General features: G+C 44.0%; 1 protein-coding gene across 3 annotated transcripts in view; it reads left to right on the top strand.

Annotated features, from left to right (window-relative positions):
• Positions 1 to 24479, top strand: part of lrrk2 (leucine-rich repeat kinase 2) — a 132609-nt gene extending 108130 nt beyond the window's left edge. For 2 of the 3 annotated variants that reach the window (XM_080475543.1, XM_080475542.1), the window contains exons 44-52: positions 402 to 590; positions 1408 to 1601; positions 2539 to 2611; positions 2685 to 2875; positions 7398 to 7550; positions 12752 to 12966; positions 18937 to 19005; positions 19267 to 19399; positions 22938 to 24479. In XM_080475543.1, the coding sequence (XP_080331669.1) occupies positions 402 to 590; positions 1408 to 1601; positions 2539 to 2611; positions 2685 to 2875; positions 7398 to 7550; positions 12752 to 12966; positions 18937 to 19005; positions 19267 to 19391 (1209 nt within the window). In that variant the 3' untranslated portion in view covers positions 19392 to 19399; positions 22938 to 24479. Of the gene's footprint in view, positions 1 to 401; positions 591 to 1407; positions 1602 to 2538; positions 2612 to 2684; positions 2876 to 7397; positions 7551 to 12751; positions 12967 to 18913; positions 19006 to 19266; positions 19400 to 22937 lie in introns of all 3 variants that reach the window. The other variant, XR_013935810.1, reaches the window with a different exon arrangement.
• The last annotated feature ends 1263 nt before the right edge of the window (positions 24480 to 25742 follow it).

Raw genomic sequence — 25742 nt, 5'->3', positions numbered from 1 at the left:
TTCAGATCTTATTTTATTCTAATCTTTTATATGCTGTTACCTTGGGGATTGGTGCATCGGCATTTATGTCAATGTTTTGTTGTTTTTTGTTCCTGTTTCATAAATGTTTTGAAACTCACTAAAAACTTCAATTACCAAAAGAAAAAGAAAAAGAATTATGAACTAGTTCATCTTTGGAACCGTCAACTAGTTCAATTTAAAACTTGTAAACTGTACTTTGAAGTACTACATATAGAAATTGGACTTTCCCAACACTGCCCATAGGTAGTGTCTAAGTTGTAGTCCTAACAGTCCCAGGAGAAGAAACAGACCGGACAGAACTCTTGCATGGTGTGTGGTGAAAGGATTTGGCTTTGAGTGTCGTTAGTTAGGAGCAGCTGTGGTCTGTGTGCTTCATGTAGGTGTTCAAGCAGCTGAACTCGGCGGAAATGCTGTGCCTCATGAAGGAGTTTGCGGTTCCCCGGGTGTTCAGCACTGAGTGCCTCGCAGTTGGCAGCGGTCACAGGGCCTGGATCGGAGGGGGCAGCAGCAGCCAGAGGGTGGGCCACATCGCCACTGTGGACCTGGAGAGCAACACCCTGACCACACAGGTACGCCTGAATAGAAAACACCCAAATATTACTCACAGGCTGCGTCAGAAACAGCTGAGCAACACTAATCACAAGTAGTGGTGTGAATTTATCTCATTGATCAATTCAAGAAGTAATCTCAGTATTTGATACAAGAAGTAACGTTTTTTCAATTCAAAGTGATCTTAGTAGATGAATGAATGAGAAATTACTGTACATGTGTATGTTTGTATCCTCTATGTTTATAAAGGTTTTCTTGAACTGATGTGGACAGTTATGTGTAGTTTAAATAGTACAGTAGGAATAACCTTCAGGTTAGCTTGTTTGGCTGAGACCACTTGAATTTACTGGCGATGTGTACGTTTTCTCTTTCTATTTGGCTCTTATCCACGTTTTAAACTGGAGCGTTCCTCCTTTTCTTAGCTTGGCTTCTTTCCACACTGACACACTATTGTTGCTGAAAAGAGAAGTGTCTTTAACCTGCCAACACTTTATTAAAAGAAACAAACATTTCCTTATGACCATTACAATCCCGGAACAAAACCACAAGACTGACTAGCTGTGAACTCTCAGCATGCTCTGCAGCTCTCCTCTCTCACGCCTCTCCTAGGTTCACAAGGCTCTGCACACAGATATTAAATTAATAACCACCCATGATTTGTGATTTGTGCACTCTTGAATTTTATGACATTGTTACCTTAAATTCTAGTGAATGATTGCTGGATTTGCACATTAGTTGGAAAGTGAAACCACCACAGGAAGTGGAAGGTTTCTCATTTCTGTTAATGTCTGAAAATCTGACCTAGCACACTATATTGTTCCTGCTCTTTTCACACAGGAAGTGGACTCCAGCCCCGTACTTTGCTTGGTGACAGTTCACATTCCAGACGAGGCGTGCGAGTGGCTGGTAGCGGGCACCCAGTCCGGTTCCTTATTGGTCCTCAGCACACAGGACACATCATCCTGGCACTACCTGCAGGGTGTCACGGATGCAGTCACCTCGCTGTACTTCCATGTGCACCCTCGTTGCATGTAAGCACCTAAAGACACGAGTCAAAGTCTCAAGGATTACATGTACTGGATCACAAAATACAGTCATTTCACTACCTCCATTTTATGGTAAATTGATGTCACTAATATAATGCTGGTGAACTGCTTGAGCAGTCCCAAAGGCCTTTGCGCGAAAACAAACCCATCTCCAAGACGGATTCACGTCGATCCAGGAGCCGCATGTGCCTCCGTCTGGCGTCTGTTCGAGGTTGCTACACCCACTCACATTGACCCGCCAACGTCTGCCTCCACCTGGTGGACGTTCGGGGTCATCACACCCACTCACATTGACCCGCCAAGGTCTGCCTCCATCTGGTGGACGTTCGATGTCATTATGCCCATCACCCTCATTACTCCAGACCATCCACCCACACACACACACACACACACACACACACACACACACACACACACACACACACACACACACACACACACTCTTTGTACATAGTGTTGATGTTTAATAGATTAGATCTCCGTGTTCGATGTCGTTTGCTATTTGAATGTGTTGATTTATAAGATGATTTCAGAATTATTGATGAATTTATACATTTCATTAATAAACGCCTGTTAGCTGAATGAATGATTCTTGGTGATTAGTGTGAATTTATTGTTGACAATTCACTGGTTTGTAACTGTGCTCGGATCTCACACCTTCCCTTTTATTTAAGATTGTTATATTTTATGCAGAAATATTAACTAACTTAAATAAACTTTTGACAAACGAGACTGATGAAACTGTGATTCCACCGGGTGGTGTGTGACAATGAATACCATCACATGTTCAGTCTTGTTCGTTCATTCACATGCTGTTTTAAACAGGATCCTATCAATAAAACCTTACATCAACTTTCTCTGAGCGGTATGAATGTATGGAAACGGGAGCTTCAGAGTTTCTTCTGTTTTCACTGTTTTCCAGCCAAAGAAAGAACTACCTGCTTGTTGGGACAGCGGATGGAAGTGTCAGCGTTTACGAGGATTCTGTACTGAAGGTAAATTGGAGTGTGTTCTTCATGTTGGAGCATTGTGTCTTTCCCACCTCACTGCCTGTGGTTAATTTTCCAGCAGGACAATGGACAGCCAGTTAAAACTGTGTGTGTGGGCAACACCGACAACCCCGTTGTGTATCTGGGTCAGTCTGTGTGCGCACAGGACAGCAGGGCCATGTGGGCCGCCTGTGGCACCAAGATCCTCTCCTTCAGCGTAGACTACGACGTCAGCATGTCCATCGACACCAGGCCAAGCACCACCTTCCAGTGAGTCCTCAGAGGTTCACGTGTTTTCACAGAAAACATCAGAATCATTGTCTCAGTTTGTATTTGATGTTACACTGGTCAGTTAGTGAAAGGACACGGATAACAAACGTACAAGTGTATTTCAATGAATTAGAAGGACATTGGAAATTAATTTCAGTCATTCAATTTAAAAACCTATTCAGTCATCCATCTTATCTAAGTTCTGGGTCGCAGGGTGCTGGAGCCGATCCCAGCCGACTGGGCGAGGGCAGTGTACACCCTGGACAGGTTGCCAGTCTGTCACAGGGCAAACAAGCACACACACTCACATTCACACAGTTTACTGCCACCAATTAACCTCACATGCATGTGGGAGGAAACGCTGTGAGGCAAGAGCCCTGACCTCTGCTCCACCGTGCGGGCCTCGATTTAAATGTTTATTTAAAGGCAGACTTAATAGATCAATTCATGACACAGGTTTATATTTTATAATCTTGATTATTTCTTCAAGCCAATGAAGACCCGAGGTCCAGGAGCTCAGAAACTCAGACTATTGCATTAGTCCAATTTAGATAAAGGATTTAAACATAAACAAATTGGTCTACTGAAATGTCTGTCCATATACAGTTGTAACGAACAGACCGTTCGTTCCTCATTTAAGAACTCGCAGCACTTTATTCCAGCACTTTAAATGTTCACCAGCACTTTGAGTAGCACACAGCACTTTAAGACCAGGCTGCTGGAGCGTTTTATTTAATCCCGTCTGTCCTATTTTTAATCTTGTGAATATTGTTTCTTCCTTTCTGCATCGACTACCTTGACCCCCATCCCCACCCTCCCCTTGGTTCCCCCTTCCCATTTATCCTGCCAGAACTTTTTAACATATTTCCTAACTGATGACTTCGCCTCGGATTTAGCAATTTTACACTTTATAGAAACAATGTCTGCTCTTAAGGCCTGCTTTGTAATCTTATCTGCCAGCTCATTCCCACCGAGGCCCTCATGAGCTGATACTCCTTGGTACTTTCCCCTGTTCCCATACTTTATCAAATAATTCTAACAATTGATTTAGTTCTCTGTTACTAAGATGCTTTAGCATTGCATAACTTATTCTGTCTTTACCCGGAGTCGTAACTCTTGATTTATTTGTTGCTTTTTTCAGTTCACTTGTTGAAAACCTAGCAGTCAAGCTTCCATTTGAATCCTCTACATTTTCCAGGAGATCTTTATTTTGTTCTTTTGTTTCCTGTCTTTTCATTGTTTCATCATTAGTTAGATTAGACCTGCTCTGAACCTGAGCTGGAGCTCCAGCTCTCATGGCTGCTTTCTCTTCACCCTTCACTGCCACTGCCTCACTCGTTTCCCTAACAGGGAACCTTCTACCCACTGCTGGAGTCCACTCAGCTGTCCACCAAGGAACCAACTTCCTGCTCTCGTCTCTACAATAGAGGATCTACTATAGCAGCCCTCACACTTTCACTAAAAAAATCAACATTATGTGTATCCTCTACTTGATTCATATTCCTATTACTTATACAATTAAATAATGTCCAATCAGCCCTACTAAATGTCCATCTTTTAGAAAAGGTGATGTCAATATTACACTTCCTGTTTCTCAGCCTGCACCAAATCAGAAAGTGGTCACTTCCTGTTGTTGATTGACTAAAGAATTCCCAAAGTATTTTATCAGCAGGGACCTGAGACACCAAAGTTAGATCAAATACTGATGTTCCTGTTACTCCTATTGGTGTGGACGATCCATCATTTAACCAGACCAAACCTTTCCTATCCATAGATTTTTCTCAGACCAACCCATTAGGATCTGTTTTATCTCCTCAGTACTATGTGCATTAAACTCCCCAAGCCTTTTTATTTTCCTGACATCTTGTCCTTCAACTCACTCCAGATCCTCAATTTTAAGTCTTCTACAAGGATTATAAAAATGCACCACTACTAACCTCCCATTATCATACCAAATTTTTATAACTGAATATACTAATCTATCCCCCTGACCTAAGACTCTATAGGGAATCCCTTCTTTGATGAACGTAGCACATCCATTCTCACTCTTTCAGTTCTATCATTCCGCTCACACACATATCCATTTAATACAAAATGTAGATGCGGTCCCAGCCAGGTTTCTGGAATACATATTATATCAGGTTTACTATTGTCGTCACACAGAAATCTCTTGAATTCTCGACCATTTGCCAACAAGCTTCTTGCATTGCATTGTGGGAAATACATCCTTTAACTTTCCTTTTGTGGAGACACCTCAGATAGCTGTGAAGACTGGGTTTGGGAACCTAATGACTTCTCAGTCATTTCCCGGGCCTGGAGTTCCTCATACACACTTTCCCATCTTATTTCTTTAATTCCCAAATGTCTTGCAGCACTCTTCACTACAAAGGCCGCTTTCTGTGACCTATGTTTAGCCTGGAACGTACAGTTAATAACTTCCACGATGAAATAAAGGAAGTCTTTTATTTTAACAATAAGCGACTCTTCGTCTATTACAGCGTTTCGCTCCACTCTTGGAGTTTGTCTCAACATCTTTGGTTCCATCCGTACTTGTTTAACAGCCTCAGAGTACGATATTTTCTTCTCTACTCTGACCTGCTGTATTTCAGCTGCTCTCTTTCTGGCCTCACATTCTCTGTGTCCAACACTGGGAGCCCTCCACAATTCACACCACTTCTCCTGCACTCCTGCACCACATGTTCCATAATCATGTTCTCCTCCACAGCGCCCACATCTTTGAGTTCCTTGACAGTAGGCAGCAATATGCCCATACTTTTGGCATTTATAAGAACGCAAAGGTGGTGGTACATACAGCCTCACGTTGTAATTTAAGTACCCAATAGTAACATATTTTGAAAGTACTTTCTCTTGAAATTCCACCACCACAGATAAGCTGTCAACCTTTTCTCCATTTCTCCAAGTTTTGAGGCGCCTGAGCTCACTCACACGTCCTCCTTGTATGTCCTTGTTTAGTTTTCCAAGATCCTCTTTCAGAGGTATTCCATAAATAACTCCTCTACATATCTACCCTGCTCTTATTCTAAGACAGAGCTCCTGTTGAGCTCTGTCTTTGCATACAATCATCAAATCTCCATCTGAGTGCACTCAAGCTCTAAGAACATCTCCCACCTTGTTGCTCAAAAAACAGGAAAGAGTTACCGGTGCGACTGCCCTAATATCGTGACCAGACTTAAACGTAACAAGCACTTTAAATCCCTCCTGTTCCATTGTCCTCCACACAACTTTCTCATTCCCTATCATATCATCTGAGTCACTGCCTGAACCTAATGCCCTCTTCTTTTGAGCTTTTATTATCTCAGCATCTTCTTCCTCCATGCTCTCATACACATTCTCTCCTCACCCCTCCTACTCCCCCCGACCCTGCCATGCAGTGACCGTTCACAATTCTTTCTCACTTCCCTTAGATATTGTTATCGACTGCAGCTTATGCCACACCACCTCTCCAAACAGCTTCCACCTCCAGCACTGAGCTCCAAAGATCCCCCTTACACGGACACTGCTAAAGAAGCTTCCGGGCTGAACCAAGAGGAGGCGCAAAGTGGGGGGTGGCACATAGTTTTAGCAGGGTTAGGATTTAGTTTATTATTTGGGTGTTTGGTTTTTAGGTGTATTTGCTAATATAGGTTTTGTTTCTTTAAGTTATAGTTCTGGTTTTGGTTGGGAGGATTTTAACTTCATTTTAAGACACTAATGTTAACTTTTATCACCTATGGAGTTTTAATGGTTTCACCCAGTTGAGTGAACTGTATTTAAGGCGCCTTTTAACATCATTCAGGGTTCTGCTGCTGGAGAAGTCACTCCTGAATCCTCCAATACACTTTTTGGCACTTTGCACTTTTTGTTTTGCACTCATAGAAAAAATAAATAAATTACTGCATCAGTACAGCACGGAGGTGATCAGTCTGTGATCCTGCTGAAATGTTATTGATGCTGTATGGTGTGGAGGTAACCAGCATACGGTCCTGCTGAGGTGTTATTGAAGAGTAGGGGGGTTTGTTTTGTGTTGTTGGCTCTGGTGTCTTTCGTCTTCCTCTGGACGATGCTGAGAGCTCCTCGGTGGGCCTCAGGTCAGGTGAGTCTGCTGGTCACAATGTGTTCATTATAGCAGGTTCTTGTGGTTCTAGCAGTGGGTTCCGATGCCAAGATGTGCAGGAAAATGAAATCAGGATCTGCATAAAGCTCCTCAGCAGAGGAAGCATGATGTGGTCTCAAACGTCCTGGTAGACGGTTGCATTGATTTTGGACTTGATAAATCAAAGTGGACCAATAGCAGCAGATGACATGGCTCCTCAAGCCATCAGTGGCTGTGGAAACGTCACACTGGACCTCTCCCTATCTATATCTATATCTATCTCTATCTCTATATCTATAGGATTTCACTTTTGAAATTGAATCATTGAAATGAAATAACTTTTCAATGATGTTCTGATTCACTGAGATGTTTTTGTAAGTCGATGTATGGTCTCCGACAGGCACAGCAACTTTAACTTTGTGTCTCCAGTCAGCAGCGGTCACTGGGCGGTGAGGCGTGCATCTCTCGGATGGTTTTGGATAAACGGGTGTACCTGAGCAAAGCTGGAGCTCCATCGGTGGAGGTTTGGGACAAGAAGAGCGAGAAGATGGTGGACTGCATCGATTGCGCCCGAGTTATCAGGTACTCTGTCAATGGATGAGGGTTACCAGGTACTCTGTCATGATGATGATGATAATGATATTGATGGTCTTGTGTGGCTGCAATTGCTTGGCCTATCTGAGTCCAAAATCGAATCATCACATTTGAATGGGTGTTATGTAGGTGTTCAAAGTGTCAGTAGAGTCATTCCAGCCCTTATATATATATATATATAGTTCAGTGAACGCTCGTTCCTGAACTCGTTCATATTTTAGGTGAACATGAACTGAATGTTCTGGATCTCTGATGACCGTCACTGTGAGCGGCGCTCATTCTGGTGTTAGTGAGCGGCTCTCATTCTGGTGTTAGTGAGCGGCTCTCATTCTGGTGTTAGTGAGCGGCTCTCATTCTGGTGTTAGTGAGCGGCTCTCATTCTGGTGTTAGTGAGCGGCTCTCATTCTGGTGTTAGTGAGCGGCTCTCATTCTGGTGTTAGTGAGCGGCGCTCATTCTGGTGTTAGTGAGCGGCGCTCATTCTGGTGTTAGTGAGCGGCGCTCATTCTGGTGTTAGTGAGTGGCTCTCATTCTGGTGTTAGTGAGCGGCTCTCATTCTGGTGTTAGTGAGCGGCGCTCATTCTGGTGTTAGTGAGCGGCGCTCATTCTGGTGTTAGTGAGCGGCTCTCATTCTGGTGTCAGTGAGCGGCTCTCATTCTGGTGTTAGTGAGCGGCTCTCATTCTGGTGTTAGTGAGTGGCGCTCATTCTGGTGTTAGTGAGCGGCGCTCATTCTGGTGTTAGTGAGTGGCTCTCATTCTGGTGTTAGTGAGTGGCGCTCATTCTGGTGTTAGTGAGCGGCGCTCATTCTGGTGTTAGTGAGCGGCTCTCATTCTGGTGTTAGTGAGTGGCGCTCATTCTGGTGTTAGTGAGTGGCTCTCATTCTGGTGTTAGTGAGTGGCGCTCATTCTGGTGTTAGTGAGCGGCGCTCTCAGTTTAATGTTGTTTTAGAGAGTTGCCAGATTTCTGAGCCTTCCAGTCGATAACCCGGCTAAAGCTAAACGGGCCTTAACATGTAGGAGGAAAACAGCCAATCTGGCAACCGCAGCCCCCAGAGTGGCTCCACCGCCTACGTCATCAACATGTGAAGCATCACGACAAAAACAGGTAGAAGACAGCAGCTCTACCTCAGACTCTGTCTTCACCATTAATACTTCATCTTCCTATGGTTACAGTACTTTCTGGATGATAAAACACTTTTCTTTATTTCTTTACACGCTTTGAACGGAGGACGACTCGGCTTTTTAAGGGTTAACAAGCTTCATGCCGCTGAGACTGGGTGATGCGTTCAGGTGCATCACGTAACTCCATATTTCTTTTTCTTTTTTCCTTTTTAAATTTGGCAGCTGCAGTTTGTATTCCGGTGCCTCAATAGTCCAGAAATCGTGGTACTTAAAATAATTTAATGAAAAAGTCAGTGGTGATCCAGGTGAGAAAGAGCTTAGTATTTTGTATAAACTTTGCCCGCCGTGTTTCAAGAAGCAACTCCGTACATCAACATCGTTAACATCAAACCTGAGACAGCACATTGAACCTGGCAAGGGATGTGCCAGGAACTAAAACATTCCTTGAGGCTTTTACTATTTTAAGTTGTAATTTGTTTGTAGAACCTGCCTGGTATATTTTCCTTTGCACCGTAAGAACTACTGTCCTTTGTTTATGTTTAAAAAAATTCCTCATTCATAAAGTCCATTGAAGCAGCAGGTTTGTCCTCATGGTTCTGAGAATATCCTGGGGGGGGCTGCAGCTGCTACTAGTGAGGACTGACTGGGTGGGAACAATGGAGAGAAACCAGTATTCTGAGGGTAATAGCTCACAGCAACATATTGAAAAAAAAAGAAAAGGAATTATGAACTAGTTCATTTTTGGAACTGTGAATTTAGAACTATGAACTGAACTAGTTCATGTAGAAACTGAACTTTTCCAGCACTGTACATATATATATATATATTTGATTTTATTTATTTATTTATTTTATTTTCAGAAATGTGTCTTTCTGCTTGTACCACTAGAGAGCGCTCATGTAGCTCTCGTTACAAACAAGCTGCATTTTGAGAATCTAAGTAAAGCTGACAGTGCTGAGATCTTAGGGGTTTTATTCTTTATTTGTCTTTATTGATATAAAGCGGCTTTGAAAGCGCAAAAAAAGCAATATACAAGTTTAGTTTATTATCATCATCATCATCGGGTCATATATGAACAGGTTAATGCTTTCATCAGCAGTTTTCACTCATTCTCGTAAAAAGTACTCTTATAACTGAAGCTTGACATCAACCAAAAGGTTGAACAGAAAAGCAGCTTGTCATGGAGAGAGGGAACAGTGTGGAGCTTTTTGTTCAGACAACAGCAGGTCAAAGAACCAGCAGCTGTGCCTTTTAACCCCGACGTCTCCTCAGGTCGCACCTGCTGTGATCAGAGCTGTTTTCACCAGAAGCAGCTCACTGTTTCACACTGCACACTTAACACAGCACAGACACTGATATCTACTACTAACAAAATAAAATACCTTATGTGGACGGATCGTCTCTCTACTGAGCCTCTAAAGTCCCAAAAGGTGGTATTTTATTCATCTTATGCACACAAGTTAATTTCTCTCAGGACTTCCAATGCACACAGCCTCCATACAATGGAGAGAACTGCGTTACGGGACTAATTGTATTCATATGAATATTTAGCCTCTGTAGGATGTTTAAGTTCAGATTTGAGAAGTCTAGATATCGTGGTTTTTGATCTGGACCTGGTCCAAATTGGTCTACCCATGAAAAATACAGTGTAATGTGCCTTCTTTCTTTTTCACAAATACAGTTAAAGTTTCACAAATCTGAAACTTCACTTTTATCAATGTTTAGACAATCTAGTCCAGATTTGAAAAGTCCAGGTATAGTGGTCTTTGATCTAGACCTGGTCTAATGTGGTCTAGGTATGGAAAAATAAGCTGTGACATCTCCTCTCCACACGTAGAATTAAAGTTATACAAATACTATATTGGTTGTTGGACAAAGTGTGTCTTCTCTAACACGCTGACAATGTTTTACATCAATATGTAGTACAAAAAATAGATGATCAATAGACAAACAGCATGTGGAGGTATTTTCACCTTAATTCTCCCCTAAACTGCTGAATCGGGACTAAAGTTCAGCGTCGTTTGTTTCTGGATAAAGCCAAAGACATGGCTTTCACTTCATTCAATCCCATATCATTTCATTTATAGCACCAATAACACCAGAGTCATCTGAAAAACTTTTACAGAGAAAAACTAATAACTCCACAAGAGCATGAGAGCATTCTGAAGTACCGGGGGTGGAGATGTTCTGCTGAACCAGACTTTCTGTAAATCATGAAGGTTCATTCATTCAACCAACTTTCAACATGCCTGGTTACAACAGACCTGAAGTCAGAGTTTCAGTGATGCCTGCTAATGTCTGAGAAAAACTAAGTATTAAACTTTTGTTACAGTAAATAAGAAGCATCTCATGCAAATAAAACATTTTCAAGTAGTTCTAAGAATTGTAAATGTGTCATGAAGTATTTGTTGCAGTATTAGAAAGAACTCCAATGTAAGTACTTGTACTCTGTAAGAATGATTCGTGCTTCCTTCTTTATATTGACTCTGAATATCTGCAGAATCAGTCTGGTTATATTTGAACAGCAGCTCCAATCAGTGGTCAGTCGCAGTCTGACTTTTGTCCTCGGCCTGGACAGCCACGTTAAAACACTCAGCGAAGGTTTATTTGAGATTCATGTTTAACAAGTGAAGGTCATCTGTCGGTCTTCTCCACCAAATAGAACCAGGTTCTAGTTCAGTTCTTAAAAGAGCACCACCAAAGAACCGGTCGTTTCTACATCACTAATTTCACCACTGTAGTGCTGACGGTGCTCAAACAGGAACCAGGAGACGGACTGGATTCATGGGTTTAGTCCGGGTCGCTCCATCTAGTCTGACCTGAACCTCTGATGCACCAAAGAGCCAGAAGACATTACGTCTCTTCGTCTCTCTATTGGTGTTTGTTCACGTCCGTCTTGTTCTAGTCCAGAGCTCCAGAGTGGACATAGAGGGACAATAATAATAATAATGCATGAATGAGTTTGGGTCTTATTTTTCACCATTCCAACATTCCATAGTGACTTTCTGCTCCTTTCACTTTATTTCTGGACGTTTCTGAATCAAAAGCTTCAACATGGAGGAATGGAGGTGTAGAATGATAGAACGCTGCTCTGCAGCCGTTTCCATGGTAACCTAGGTAAACACTCTGATTAAAGTTCTCTTTCACATGAAGCCATTAAAAGGCTCATTTTAGCTCTAAAAACTCCAAGTTTCATTTCCAGTAGTTTGTAGTTTGTTTAGTAGTTCCTGAGGAACCAGAAGTCTGGCTTCATTAGAAAGAAGTTCTGTGGAGCGTCTCATAGCGGAGCGCCCCCTGCTGCCTCATGTAGACCTCAGCCTGCGGTCAGAACGTGATACAAGACCTGGAGGTGAAGTTAGTTACGATGACGTCACCATGAAAAGCCTGAAATAAACCACAATAGAAAACTGCTTCTAAATTATATATCAGACGCAGCTGACAGGGCAGCGCAGGAGCTCTGCAGCTCGAGAGCCGCGGTTCTGCCATCGCAGATTAAATGATCTCGCTCCCTCATATTATTAACTTGAGGGAACGACTTATTATATTGTTCCCACACATAAATATTTTTTTCTCTATAACTACTCCGGGGCTCCGTGTTCACTCTAGATTTCAGAAAGCCGGTTCAGCGTCTCTTCCGCCTCGTAGGTAGTGATACCTCCGGCAATATCTCCGGCAATACCTCCGGCGATAACTCCGCCCCCAGCTGATGACGTGTCAGGCCCCGCTCTGGCCCCCCTCTGGCCCAGCAATGATGTGGGTCCGGCTAAGTAGCAGTTTAGCGCCTGATAGGCCGGGGCTTTGGCGGTGGAAAGACAAAGAACTGGTGCTAAGGCTGACCCTGGACCAGAACTGTAATCTGGTTCTTTCTGGTGGAAAAAACCCCTGAGTGGCACCGGAATGAACACACAGTGAAAGTGATCATTCAGTGGAAAGTTGGGTTCACCTGGGCAGGTGAGCAGTCCATCATAGGATGGACACGTATACGTACACGTACGCACATTCAGGCTGTGAATGTTTCCTCCTGGTGCATCCTGACCGTGTATCCGGGTCGACTCTCTTCTCTCCACAGACATCAATCCGGATGCAGCTCAGGTCGACAACATGGCAGCGAGGCCGAGATCGCAGCGGCGTACGTCAAGGCCCTGCTGGTGCAGAGCAGCGCAGCTCTGTGGATCGGCACTAGAGGGGGCTACATGCTGCTCCTGGAGCTCCACAACTACCAGGTCTTGCAGGTGGTGGGGCCATACTGCCATTCCATCCGCTGCATGGCATCCGCGCTCATACGTAAGTCCTCAGTTCATTGCGGACAGTTTGTATTGTTTGGGTTGTTTTTTTTTTAAGTTTCATCACATACATTTTTTGGACAAAATCTTTTCTTTTTTTTTTTCTTTTTTTTTAAACCCGACAAAAACAAGACAAACGCCAACAATTGAACCCCTCACCCCCACCGTACCCATCCCCTGGCACACATCCCCAGATTAACAATAATAAAAAGTAAAAAAACACAAAATTTTTCAAGATAGATTTTCAGTCAAAATCAAGATGACATATGTACTCAGAGAAGGGCAGTGCCAGAAAGTATGTATATAATCAGCTGGAGCTTGTTTGCACCTATCACAGAGAGAGCAAACTGTGTTAAACACTTTGGACAGTCTCACTTTGGTGTAGAGGGCTCGATGTAAAATCCTACACTGAGTAAGACTGTGTTTAGCACAAATAGATGAGTTGTGAACCCTCTGCACACTTCCCTTCCAAGCGCCATCTGAAATATTCTGTCCCAAATCAGTCTCCCAAACAGTTTTAAGAGTATTTAAAGAAGAGTTTATGAATATTAGAATAAATTACAGATTTTGCACCCTTCAATGAAGGAAGAGGCACCAGGAAAATATCCAAATTTGAAGAGGAAGGGAGGGTAGGAAAAGTCAGACCCAAAGAACGAACAAATTACAAACCTGGAGGTATCTAAAAAAGTGGCTTTGAGGCAATGTTGAGTCTAAGGTCCTGTTTACACGACAACGTTTCACCTGACAACACCTAATCCGTTAAAAATATAAGTGTTTCCACTGCAGCAGCGGACACAGAGACGATGTAGTTAGTCTGCCGGGCCACTGGAGGGCGCTGTTGCTTGATTTTATAATGAAACTACACAGACGTGTGCAGAGAACAAAACACTATAAAGGTGAAGAAAATGGAGAGAACCTGACATCCTAGTGGACTGATGAGGAACCGGATGATATCAGGGAGAGTCTCAACTATTAAACTACTGATCTGGACCATAGAACTAGAATATGGACCGCGGGTCGTACCACTACGGGTCGTACCACTACGGGTCGTACCACTACGGGTCGTACCACTACGGGTCGTACCACTACGGGTCGTACCACTACGGGTCGTACCACTACGGGTCGTACCACTACGGGTCGTACCACTACGGGTCGTACCACTACGGGTCGTACCACTACGGGTCGTACCACTACGGGTCGTACCACTACGGGGCCGCCATGTTTGTTTCCAACTGGAGAGCAGGAGGGAGGGGAGATGAGCAGTAACAGGCTCTGGAGCCTCCATCAGTCTCTGCAGAAGGGATTTGCACCATGAAAGAATCTTTCCACCTTGGGAGCCGGATTAAATACTTCAGGATACAGTGGATCAGAACACTGGTGTCGTGTAAACGGACCCCCCAAAAGTGAAGAACGTTTTGTGGATAAACTCGAATTCGTTGTCGTGTAAACGGGGCCTATATATAGATCTACAAAAGTTTTTATGCCCAGCCTTGCCCACAAAGAGAATGTACTGTCTACCAGGGACGCAGGAACAGCATGATTTGCTGAGACTAGAGGCCGGACAGAAAAGGTTTGTAGCCCAAATTGGCTCCACATTTCGAGGCAAGAGGCAACAATAAAAAAAATTGAATAAGGGGAAGTGGAAGATAAAAGAGGTGAGAACAGTAAGGATTTCAATGTCACCGGAAGTGCAGAATTTGCTTCAACAACCAGCCATAATGGAGGGCTCTCAATATTCTCATAACAAAGCCAGTAGTTTAAGTTCCTTATGTTCGCCCAATGATAAAATTAAATGTTTGGCATTCCACCTAATTCTTTGGGTCGCTGTCGAATCTGAAGTCGCAACCTGGGTGTTTTTATGTTCTAAATAAAATCAGTCATAAGGCTATCTACTGTTTTGAAAAAGGAAAGAGGAAGGAAGACTGGAACACATTGTAATAAGTACAGGAAGCGTGGAAGAATATTCATCTTAATAGAATTAATTCTAGCAGCAACGGAAAGTTGAAGTAAGAACCATCTTTCAAAATCTAGTTTGAGTTGTTTAAGCAGGGTGACAAAGTTCCTCTTGCGAAGGTTAACCACTGTGTCAGCTACATATACCCCCAGATAAAACAAAGCCTGATTTAGATATCTTGAATGGAAATTTTTATATAAGAAAATCTCACTCTTCTCCAAATTTTATTTAAATCTCTCTTATTTTATCTCACTAAAGGTTTCTAAGACTGAAAGGGCTGCAGGAATGGCGCAAGATAAGTCAGACAAGAACAGTAAAAGGTCATCTGCATAAAGGGCGACCCTCAGCTCCACCCCATTTTTTGTTATACCATTGAGATCAGGGTGAGACCTTAGAGCGGCTGACAAAGGCTCCATAACCAAGGCAAACAGAAGAGGGCTTAACGGACAGCCCTGTCTAGTGGAGCAAAACAGCCGGAAGATAATTTTGACTTTGTGCTATTGGTTCTAACATAGGCTTGTGGAGACGAATAAAATATCTTAACCCAAGAAACAAATTTCGCCCCAAATCCAAATTTTCCCAAAACAAAAAACAAATAATCCCACTCCACTCCATCAGAAGCCTTCTCAGCATCAAGTGCCAACCAGGCTTCAGGAAGAGTTTTTGAAACAGGGCTATATATCACATTAAAGACCCTTCTAAGGTTAAAAAGGGAGTCTGTGGCGAATGAATCCGGTTTGGTCCTGTGAGATAACTGACGGTAGGACACCCTGTAGACGAAGAGCTAGAAGTTGAGACAACAATTTAAAGTCAACTTTTAGAGAGCAGATGGGACGATAGGAGCCACATCACAGTGGATCTTTGCCTTTCTTCCAAAGCAAAGAAATACAAGCCTGATTTAAAGTTTGAGGGAGCTCAGCCAAAACAGAAGCCTCAATAAATCTCCCTAACAAATATGGGCTAACTGTTTCCAAAATGTTTTGTAAAGCCGTCTGGACCTGGGCTTTTGCCACTTTGATTTGCCGGACCTCTATAGTTTGAGTGCTGTGATAGCGCGCTCTAGCTCCTCCCTCACAGTTCGATCCAAAACGGGAAGGGTAACTTTACTAAAGAAAGACTCAAGATCTTCAGGAACACGAGAATGGTCAGAAGCATACAGCGATTTATAAAACTCCGTAAACGTTTTATTAATTTCTGATGGGTCTGATGTGACACCTGATGCTGTTTTCACCTGTGGGATTAACTGAGATGTAGATATTTGACGCAATCAGTTGGCCAGTAGTTCACTAGTTTTATCTCCCTGCTCATAAAACTTTGACCTTGAGAGAAGTAGAAGTCTGGTGGAGTGTTGAGAGGTAAAAAGATTATATTCTGTTTGTAAGGAAACACGTTCCTTATAGATTTCCGGTAGTTTTGAAGCAGCATACTGAGAGTCTAAAACCGCTATACGGTGGGATAATTTATTCAGTTTCACTCTCATAGATCGCCTTTTGTGAACCTCATAGGAGATTACTTCCCCCCTTATAAAGGCCTTCATTGATTCCCATAATACGGAAGCTGAAATGTCTGAGGTTTTATTAATTTGAAAGAAAAAGTCTAATTGCCTCGACATAAGTTCAACAAACTGTGTGTTGAGGCACCAAGGCGGCCGTACACGTGAATTTCTGAATATATTAGCGGAGACTGATAGGTGATCCGACAAAATAATTGAATCATATTTCCAACCAGAAACTGCTGTAAGCATTAAGCTGTCTACCAAAAAGAAATCAATATGTGTAAAAGTCCGGTGGACATGAGAAAAAAAAGAGTATTCCCTTTTGCCTGGGTTAGAATAACGCCATGGATCAATAACATTAAACTCCTCCATGAAAGCTTCTATTACTTTGGCTGATTTGGATTTTGGCACTAAGGCAGAGAAGGAGCAGTCTAACGAAGGGTCCAACCAGCAATTAAAATCTCCACCCACAATGAAGCTATGTTGTGACACATCTGGCAACATCGAAAATACCCGTTTAAAGAAAACCTCATCACCCCAGTTAGGTGCATATATATTTGCAAGGACTACCTTGACGTCATAAATTTGACCAGTGACAATAATGAACCTGCCTATAGGATCAGATCTGGTTTTAATATAAACAAAAGGATGGTTTTATGTAAAAGTATCACGCCTCTCGCTTTACTGGAGAAAGAGGAGAGAAATATCTGACCAACCCAACTCCGTTTTAATCTAAGGTTGTTTGTATCTTTCAAATGGGTTTCCTGCAGAAAAATTCCATGAGCGTTAAGATGATGTAGATAATCTAGGACCTTACTCCGTTTAATCGGATTGTTCAGACCTTTGCAATTAAAACTAACAAACTTAATATCTCCACCTACATTAGGTGGTGTACTATTGGGCTGAGCTATTACGATGCAAGAGCATTACAATATTAAAATAAAGAGAGGCACCTACTGGTCTGATGGAAAAAATAAGTAGATAAAACAGACTGATAGACATATAGGAATACAAAAAGAGACATGTGCCATCCCCCATGAAAAAACTCAAACAAACAAACAAACAGTGCTACACCCCTGGGAGCACACAGTACAGTCCTGAACTAGGCATGAAGAGTATCTTATAGATAGTATCTGTAAACAATAAACAAAGTTGGAAGTCACAGTAACGGTGCATGATAACATTTGGCTGGAGTCTGTAACCTCAAAACGGCAGCTTCACTGCGCTCCCTGATGTCAGTCTCAGCCTTCATCTGACTCCTGGGTCTTCTTCAGCCTCTTAGTCACGAATTCCAGCGCCTGGTCCGGGTCGACAAATCTCTGGAAAGATATAGACCTTTTTTCCGTCGTGAATCAGAGGTGAAGCCTCCCCAGCACGACGCAGGATGAAGTTTCTGACCTGGAACTTGCTGACTCTGACCACCATTGCCGTGGTGGATCACCCCCCTGCGGCTGAGCCCGCAGAATCCGGTGGGCTCTGTCCAACTCAGGCTCAGCTTCGAGGTTCAACAAGTCTTTCAACAGTTTAGCCACAAACTCTGTGGGGTTAGGACCCTCGGTTCCTTCTGGCAGGCCCACAAGCCGAATATTATTACACCTAGAACGTGCCTCTAAGTCCTCGCATTTCTTACCCAGGAAATCCACTGTAGCCGATAGCTTAGCCACATTAGCCTTTAGGCTCGTTAGCTGGGCTTCGTGATCGTTGGCAGAACGCTCCAGGTCCGAAATAGTCTTGTTATGAGAGTCACTTTCTCCTCCAACGGTTTCAGGGCACGTGAAACTTCAGTCTTAACAGATTATAACGGATATTATAGTCTCAAACCTAGTGATGATTTCTGTCCAGAGATCGTCAATCATGCCTTTAATGTAGCGTAGCATATCCTCCTTAGCATCCGACTTGGCCGGAGACTCAGGCCCCGTGGCCTGCAGCGGCCTACCACAGCCGGCTTGAGGTGGTTCATTTGCATAGTCCGGAATAAGTCTTACCAGTGGACAGTTTTATAACTTCGAATAAATATGTAAAATATCACATGCCCACAGAGCTACCGCTACACACGTCCTACATCGTCCAATTGTTAGTATCGTCCACGGTTAGGCCTTGTGCGAGGTGTGAGTGTGAACGTAGCCAAAGTCACATCACATTGAGTCGTACAGATTCAGAATGAAAGTTTCTGATCAAACGTAATGAAATTCACCAGTTTCACACTTTATATTTTATATGGGATTTAGGTTCCATGTTCTTTTTGAAAAGCTGGAAGTCTCAGTATAGAATCTTTCCTGGCCCTATGGTGAGGTTGTCACTTGGGGTGTGTTTGGGTTATTGTGCTCACATGTCAGGAAACAAAGTGAAAGAAAACAGAGCTCGATGCAGGGTGGCGTGTTGAACAGCGGGGGTGCTGTTGTTTTGGATTCATAGTTCCTCCCCGTAGAGTGGGCCACAGTATGCTCGCTATTCAAACGCTGCACCTGTTGCGGCCTTTCTCTCTGACCTCAGTCACAGTATTTTTGTATTTTTTAAACCAGAAACACTGAACTGGAAGAACGTGGTGCTCGTGGTGGGTCGAAGACACCCACAGGACCGGCGTCCGGACGGTGAGTGAGGATGTTTCTGAGAGAACAGCTGTGTGACTCTTTCTTCGCGTTGGTCCAAAGCGAGTGTGTGTGTGTGTGTGTGTGTGTGTGTGTGTGTGTGTGTGTGTGTGTGTGTGTGTGTGTGTGTGTGTGTGTGTGTGTGTGTGTGTGTGTGTGTGTGTGTGTGTGTGTGTGTGTGTGTGTGTGTGTGTGTGTGTGTGTGTGTGTGTGTGTGTGTGTGTGTGTGTGTGTGTGTGGGCCCGCGTGTGTGTGGGCCCTCAGATGCAGAGTGTGTGCTGACGGTGTGGAACAGCATGCTGCCTGTGGAGGTCAAAGACCTGAAGAAGCACTGCGAGAAGAGAGAGCAGATCTCGGGCAGAATGAGAAAGCAGCTCCAACACGTCTGAGCCTGCAGGTTTGTGTCACAACAGATAATTAATGTTCATTCTCACACACACACACACACACACACACACACACACACACACACACACACACACATCACTTTCACCTTCTCTTCCAGTTTATTTTAGGGATTGTTTCTCACTCTGTTCCAACACACACTGTAAAAAGTTTAAAAATGTATTTACATAATATACCTTTCAGCTTTATGTTGTTATATCTCACAGAACGATCTTAACAACCTGGATTTTCCTAAAATCCAAAGACATACGATGACTGTAACCCACAGCTGTTTGATTGTGTTCAAACTGTGATGATGCAACAGTACTGATGATGGATGGATGATGAAAGGTCCCCATAATTCCCAGTCAGGACCCTCCCTCTGACCCTCTCAGCACAGGAAAACCTTTCATTCTATTGACTGATGTCAGTGAGAAGAGATAAGAAGCAGTAGTTACTTTTTTGTTCCATTTATGGCATGGGTCCAGAAAGAAAAAGCAGGGACATGACAGATACAGAACAGTGGCCATCTCTCCAGAGCAGGGGTGTCCAGCTCCGGTCCTGGAGGGACGGTGTCCTGGAGGGACGGTGTCCTGCATGTTTAGCTCCTCCCTGTTTCAGCATACTTGAATCTAATGATGATGTCATCAGCAAGGTTGTGAAAACGCTCAATAATGAGCCCCTCATTGCAACCAGGTGTGTTGCAACTGGGAGGAGCTAAACCTGCAGGACCCCGGCCCTCTACCCCTGCTCTAGTGTATTACTTTGTCACTTTCGAAAATACAGTCTCCTATAAAATCAAGGTGCATTAGAGGGAAAGTATCCACCCCTAACACAAATATAACAAAAATAACCCACAAACAGCTCACCCAATCACTTCATTTACCCCACAGTAACAACACGGGAGGGTGAACAAATGTCAGAAAGTATAAACAAGCTCAATGAAAAAAGAAAAGGGTTAGAAAAAGAAAGAAAAACTAAATAAACTAATAAATAAAATCAGTAGTTACTTTTATTTTTTCTTACCTGACCTTTGTTTTTAAATTCCTGCTGTTTCTTACAACAAATCAGTAAAAGACATCACAAACTATGTCGAGAATTTTAAGGTAAATTTCTCTCAAATCGAACATTTTTGGACTTAAACGATTGCAAAACAGAAATCTTGTAGGGACGGTTTACTTAGATTCCTCATATTAGGCTATCACAACTCTGTAATAGAAATCCTACAATATCTGCACTGTTCTCTTTATCTCCCATTAAAATAATATAAGAATAATCCTCTCAATTCTTCACCTCCTCTGAGTCCTTCACCTCCTCTCAATCCTTCACCTCCTCTGAGTCCTTCACCTCCTCTCAATCCTTCACCTCCTCTGAGTCCTTCACCTCCTCTGAGTCCTTCACCTCCTCTCAATTCTTCACCTCCTCTGAGTCCTTCACCTCCTCTCAATCCTTCACCTCCTCTGAGTCCTTCACCTCCTCTCAATCCTTCACCTCCTCTCAATCCTTCACCTCCTCTGAGTCCTTCACCTCCTCTCAATCCTTCACCTCCTCTCAATCCTTCACCTCCTCTGAGTCCTTCACCTCCTCTGAGTCCTTCACCTCCTCTCAATCCTTCACCTCCTCTCAATCCTTCACCTCCTCTGAGTCCTTCACCTCCTCTGAGTCCTTCACCTCCTCTCAATCCTTCACCTCCTCTGAGTCCTTCACCTCCTCTCAATCCTTCACCTCCTCTCAATCTGTCAGCAGCTCTGAGCTGCTCCAGTGACGTACGTTCACCTGGTGAGCAGTGAGGCTCCGCCCCTTCCTCACCTGAAGTCTGCAGCGGCGCTGAGCTCAGAAAGTTTCTGGGTGACGGTGGAGAATAAATTCAGTATAATATGAAAAACCGTAACATTTACCCGCCAGTTAGCAGGAGCTAGCGTTAGCTACTTGGTAGTAATTAACAACACGGCAAAACTAATGAACATATTCAGACACACAAGATGTTTTACTAACCTTCTGAAACGTCCTGCTGCAGCAGCAGAGTCAGAACTTCTTCAGGAGCTTCTCCTTCTGGGCCAGATTCTGGATCATATTGGTTTGGTTGAACTGTAACGTAGCAACAGATGGAATGTAAACAACACCGCATGGCATAAGGAGAGGAAGCACGTCCTCCTCTTCCCAAGACGGGCATATTGCTCCACGAAACTCAGCAGATTCTGAATGTAGCTCTAATGATTGAATATTCAACTGGCTGAAGATCAAGGACAAGCTGGATTTGGGGCAAAACACTTTGAATACAATGTTTATGGATCAATAAGAAGCATGTGAAAGTGTTGAAAAGTTGTGTGATATGACTCCTTTAAGAAAAACTTCTAAGCACATTTGTGGATAAAGTGATGATGCCAAAAGAAATTCAATATTACTTATTGCCTGTTTTTAATGTTTATGTCTGACTTTATTTTGTCACATTAACTTCCAGAATGAAGTCAAAATGTCTTAATGACAAGAAAACATCTGATTCTCTCAGAGAAAAAAAAACATAGAAATTAACTTTCAATTGGGACATTTGATGTAAAACTTTATTTAGTCCATCCATCCATCTACACCACCTCCTGGTCACTGTCACAGGGTGCTGGAGCCAATCCCAGCTAACTATGGACCAGGACAGGTTCGCCAGGACAGGCGAGGACAGGTTCGACTGGACAGGCGAGGACAGGTACGCCTGGACAGGCGAGGACAGGTACGCCTGGACAGGCGAGGACAGGTTCGCCTGGACAGGCGAGGACAGGTTCGACTGGACAGGCGAGGACAGGTTCGACTGGACAGGCGAGGACAGGTTCGACTGGACAGGCGAGGACAGGTACGCCTGGACAGGCGAGGACAGGTTCGCCAGGACAGGCGAGGACAGGTTCGACTGGACAGGCGAGGACAGGTACGCCTGGACAGGCGAGGACAGGTACGCCTGGACAGGCGAGGACAGGTTCGACTGGACAGGCGAGGACAGGTTCGACTGGACAGGCGAGGACAGGTTCGACTGGACAGGCGAGGACAGGTACGCCTGGACAGGCGAGGACAGGTTCGACAGGTCTCCAGTCCATCACCAGTGTCACAAGTCCTCAGTCTTTAAACCCGAAAGAAAAATGTAATACAAATTAGATCCCTAAAGTGACCAACAAAGTTAAAATATTTACAATTGAAGACAGAAGTCAGATAGAAAACCAAAAAAGATCAATGAAGACAAAACATACGGTGAGAATCGGGGCGACATGGAGGCTTGAGGATAAAGTGTTGGTTATGTTTTCATAATGCTGAGAAAGCCTTCATCCCTCATCTTCTCATTTGTTTTCCTCTGTCATGTCTTCACAGCTGTGGACTAACAGTTAAAAACATTGGATTGATGCTGTAGGGTCAATGTTACGAGCCTGACCCTGTCCGCTTGGACAAAAAGAGGTTCTACAATAAGCTTTGTTTGGCTAATAATCTAATTCTCATGTCAGCTTATCATCTGATGTTGACTGATATTAGCTCCTTTATTCTCCATGGTCACTGAGGTTGTTGTGTGTTTCCAGGACGCGTCAGCATCAGGAGCGGACCGCCGTACGGGCCAGGATCCGATCAAAGAGCCGTTACAGACAGCGAAGACAATCTCTGGCTGTGTTTGACTGTATGGTTCTGAAAGGGACAGAGACGGTGGCGTTGTTGTTTTCAGGGAACAACCTTTCAGCAAAGAAAACCAGAATGGGAGTATTTATTTTCATGTATGTGAGTTTCAAGCACTGAGCTCAATCACTGCACGGCGATGAACTGGACGGCTCCTCGTGCTGCTTCATCTTTTATGTAATGTGACGGTTTTTAAGAAGCTGCCACTGTGTCAGGTTTTTTTTCTTTTTCCTAAAAAAAGACTTTCATTGTAATTTTTACATGATTTCTTTCTTGAATTTCTGTTGTTCAGTGTACAGTTGAACATGAATATATTATTGAATAAATTGTGTGATGTGCAGCGCTGATGTGCCTCTGAAATCAGTAATGTTTGATTCCTGGATTCTGAACTCAGGGGAGCAGCAGGGATGTCAGCCTTATACCTTTTTTTCCTTTGTTCCTCTTTACTTTTGAGAATTCCTTATTGAAAAGAAATGAATGAAGCATGGACTTAATAATTATTTATAGGTGTTGATGGGTCCCAATTAACAATGACATATTTTAATGTTAAAAAAATTATTTATTGACACTTTTTGAAACTTTAGTTTCACATCATGTTTTGATGGATATATGGAGTTTTTTCTAAGTTGCATAATGAAGCTTCTATTCAGCTTTAGCTGATGTGTGAAAACTGGATCTGCATCAGGTTCACCAACATTTCAACAAGTTATTTTTGTCCTTTAAAGCTGGAGCAGGTATGAGCAGTCGGAATACAGGATCCTAATACTTCTCATCAGAAACTAAAGAAGACGCATCACATTTCATCAGCAGGATTGTTGTGACCATCAGCAACTGTTGGGAAAATGTCAAATTACAAATATGAATAGCAGGCACTCCGCCAGAGGGTCCAGTCATACAACTGAAAAGGAGCTTTTCCAACCTGAGAGACAAAAAAGACTCTGTACAACACATCTGGTATGTACTATGACGCCCCCGCGAGGCCTGCTGAACACACCTCTGTTCACACCTTAACGGTGACGTATGGAAGGCTCTGCCTGCACATCACAGTCATAACTCGGTTCTTATGTCACATCTCCCCAGATGATGTTTCAGGTTTTCCTCATGTTGCATGTCTTGTTTCCTGTTTAATTTTGAAATCACTCACTGCTGTCTCTCTTTCAGGTCTGTCTTCCTGCCCCTCCATCTTGTGTGTCTCACCTCGTGTTTTCAATTAACCAGTGATCTTCTTCCTCTGTGTCCTCCCATCGTTGTGTTCCACCTGTGTCTCGTCTCGTCTGAGAGTATTTAGTCTGTCCTCTCCCGTCCTCCTGTGCCAGTTCGTATGTCTTTGTCATAGCGTCCCAGTGTTTCTCTGTCCGACTCCGTGTTGCCGATCCCAGCTCTGTTTTGTGAATTTTTCTCCTTGTCTCACCCTCTGGATACCTCTGCCTTAATAAAACCCCTGAACTGTCCTTCTGCCTCGGGTCCCTCCGTCTGAGCCAAGTCCTTGACGTCTTATGCCCTTCACCTCACTAAGAACACCTCCTCAAGACAAACTAGCTGGCTTTTGCTAGTTAGCATGCTCTCGTTTCACTACTGCGACCCGAATTAGCTTAATAGTTCTTGTTAGTGTTAGCCACCGCTACTCCTGTAGCTCAGTGACTGCTCACGGAGCACTAATTCGGACCGCGGTAGGCTTCATGTCTCGCCACGAGCACCAGCAAAGTGAGGAAGAAGCCTTCCGTCTCCCTGCGTGATAAGGGCCAGCAACAGGCTGCTTAGGCCCATCCATTGGGTCATCCGAAGCATGTGAATTTTGTTTCCAGCTTCGGTGGTCGACCCTCGAGCGGCGGGTTAAGTCCCTCGAAAAGGTGCTGGGCTCAAACTGCATGACCCTCTCTTCTCCGAGTCTAAGGACCCAGGTGTGGGTGGGGCTTCCATGCTCCTGTCTAAACACTGCAGGTTCTTGACCATGAAGCTGGAAAAGCTGTACCGAGCTCAGGCAGGTGTAGCCCATACACTGAGCTCCGTAACCATACTTCAGACGTACCAGGCATTGCATTTGGCAGAGCTGCCGTCTCTGTTACCCCTTGACAGCTCGCTATAGCCTCTCCTCGACGAGGTGAGAGTCGCTTCGGACTACATTCTCCGTGGGGCCTGCGGAACGGCGCTCTTCCTCGGCAGAGGAATGACGTCTGCCGTGGTGATACAGAGACACCTGAGGCTGACTCTAACCCAGACAGAGACAGAGTGTCTTATTTGGACAAGCCAGTCACAATGCAGGGGCTGTTTTGGCAGTCACTGGACATCATCCAGGCCCAGTTTGAGATGAGGCAGAAGCAGGCCGACACTCTGCATAGCATCATCCCAAGGAGCCGCTAAGCAGGAGATGTTCAGCCCAAATTCGTCTCCAGGTCCCGCAGACCCACACAAGCTCCTCCTAAGAAGGCAGTGCCATTGGCGAGCCAAGACCCTCTGTGAGGCAGCAGAGTCCAGCCCAACCTCCATGTCACTCTGCATTGAGTAAGGACCCACCTCCCGGCCTCCGGAGAGACCCTCTGCTGAGGGGGAAGAAGAACAAACCTTCCTAACCGAGGGACTGGGATGAGAGGGACTCCAGCAGCAGGGAGACGCAAACTGAGTTTGCAAATGGTTTTACAGCTGACGGGCATGATGGCGTCCATGGTCGCCGTGGTGCCTCTCGGGCTGTTAAAAATGCAAGACTTCCAGCGATG

This window comes from Lipophrys pholis (genome assembly GCF_963383615.2).
Source record: "Lipophrys pholis genome assembly, chromosome: 11".
Taxonomy (NCBI): Eukaryota; Metazoa; Chordata; class Actinopteri; order Blenniiformes; family Blenniidae; genus Lipophrys; species Lipophrys pholis.
The sequence above is the reverse complement of the archived record's forward strand: the minus strand, read 5'-3'. Positions and strand labels throughout refer to the sequence as shown.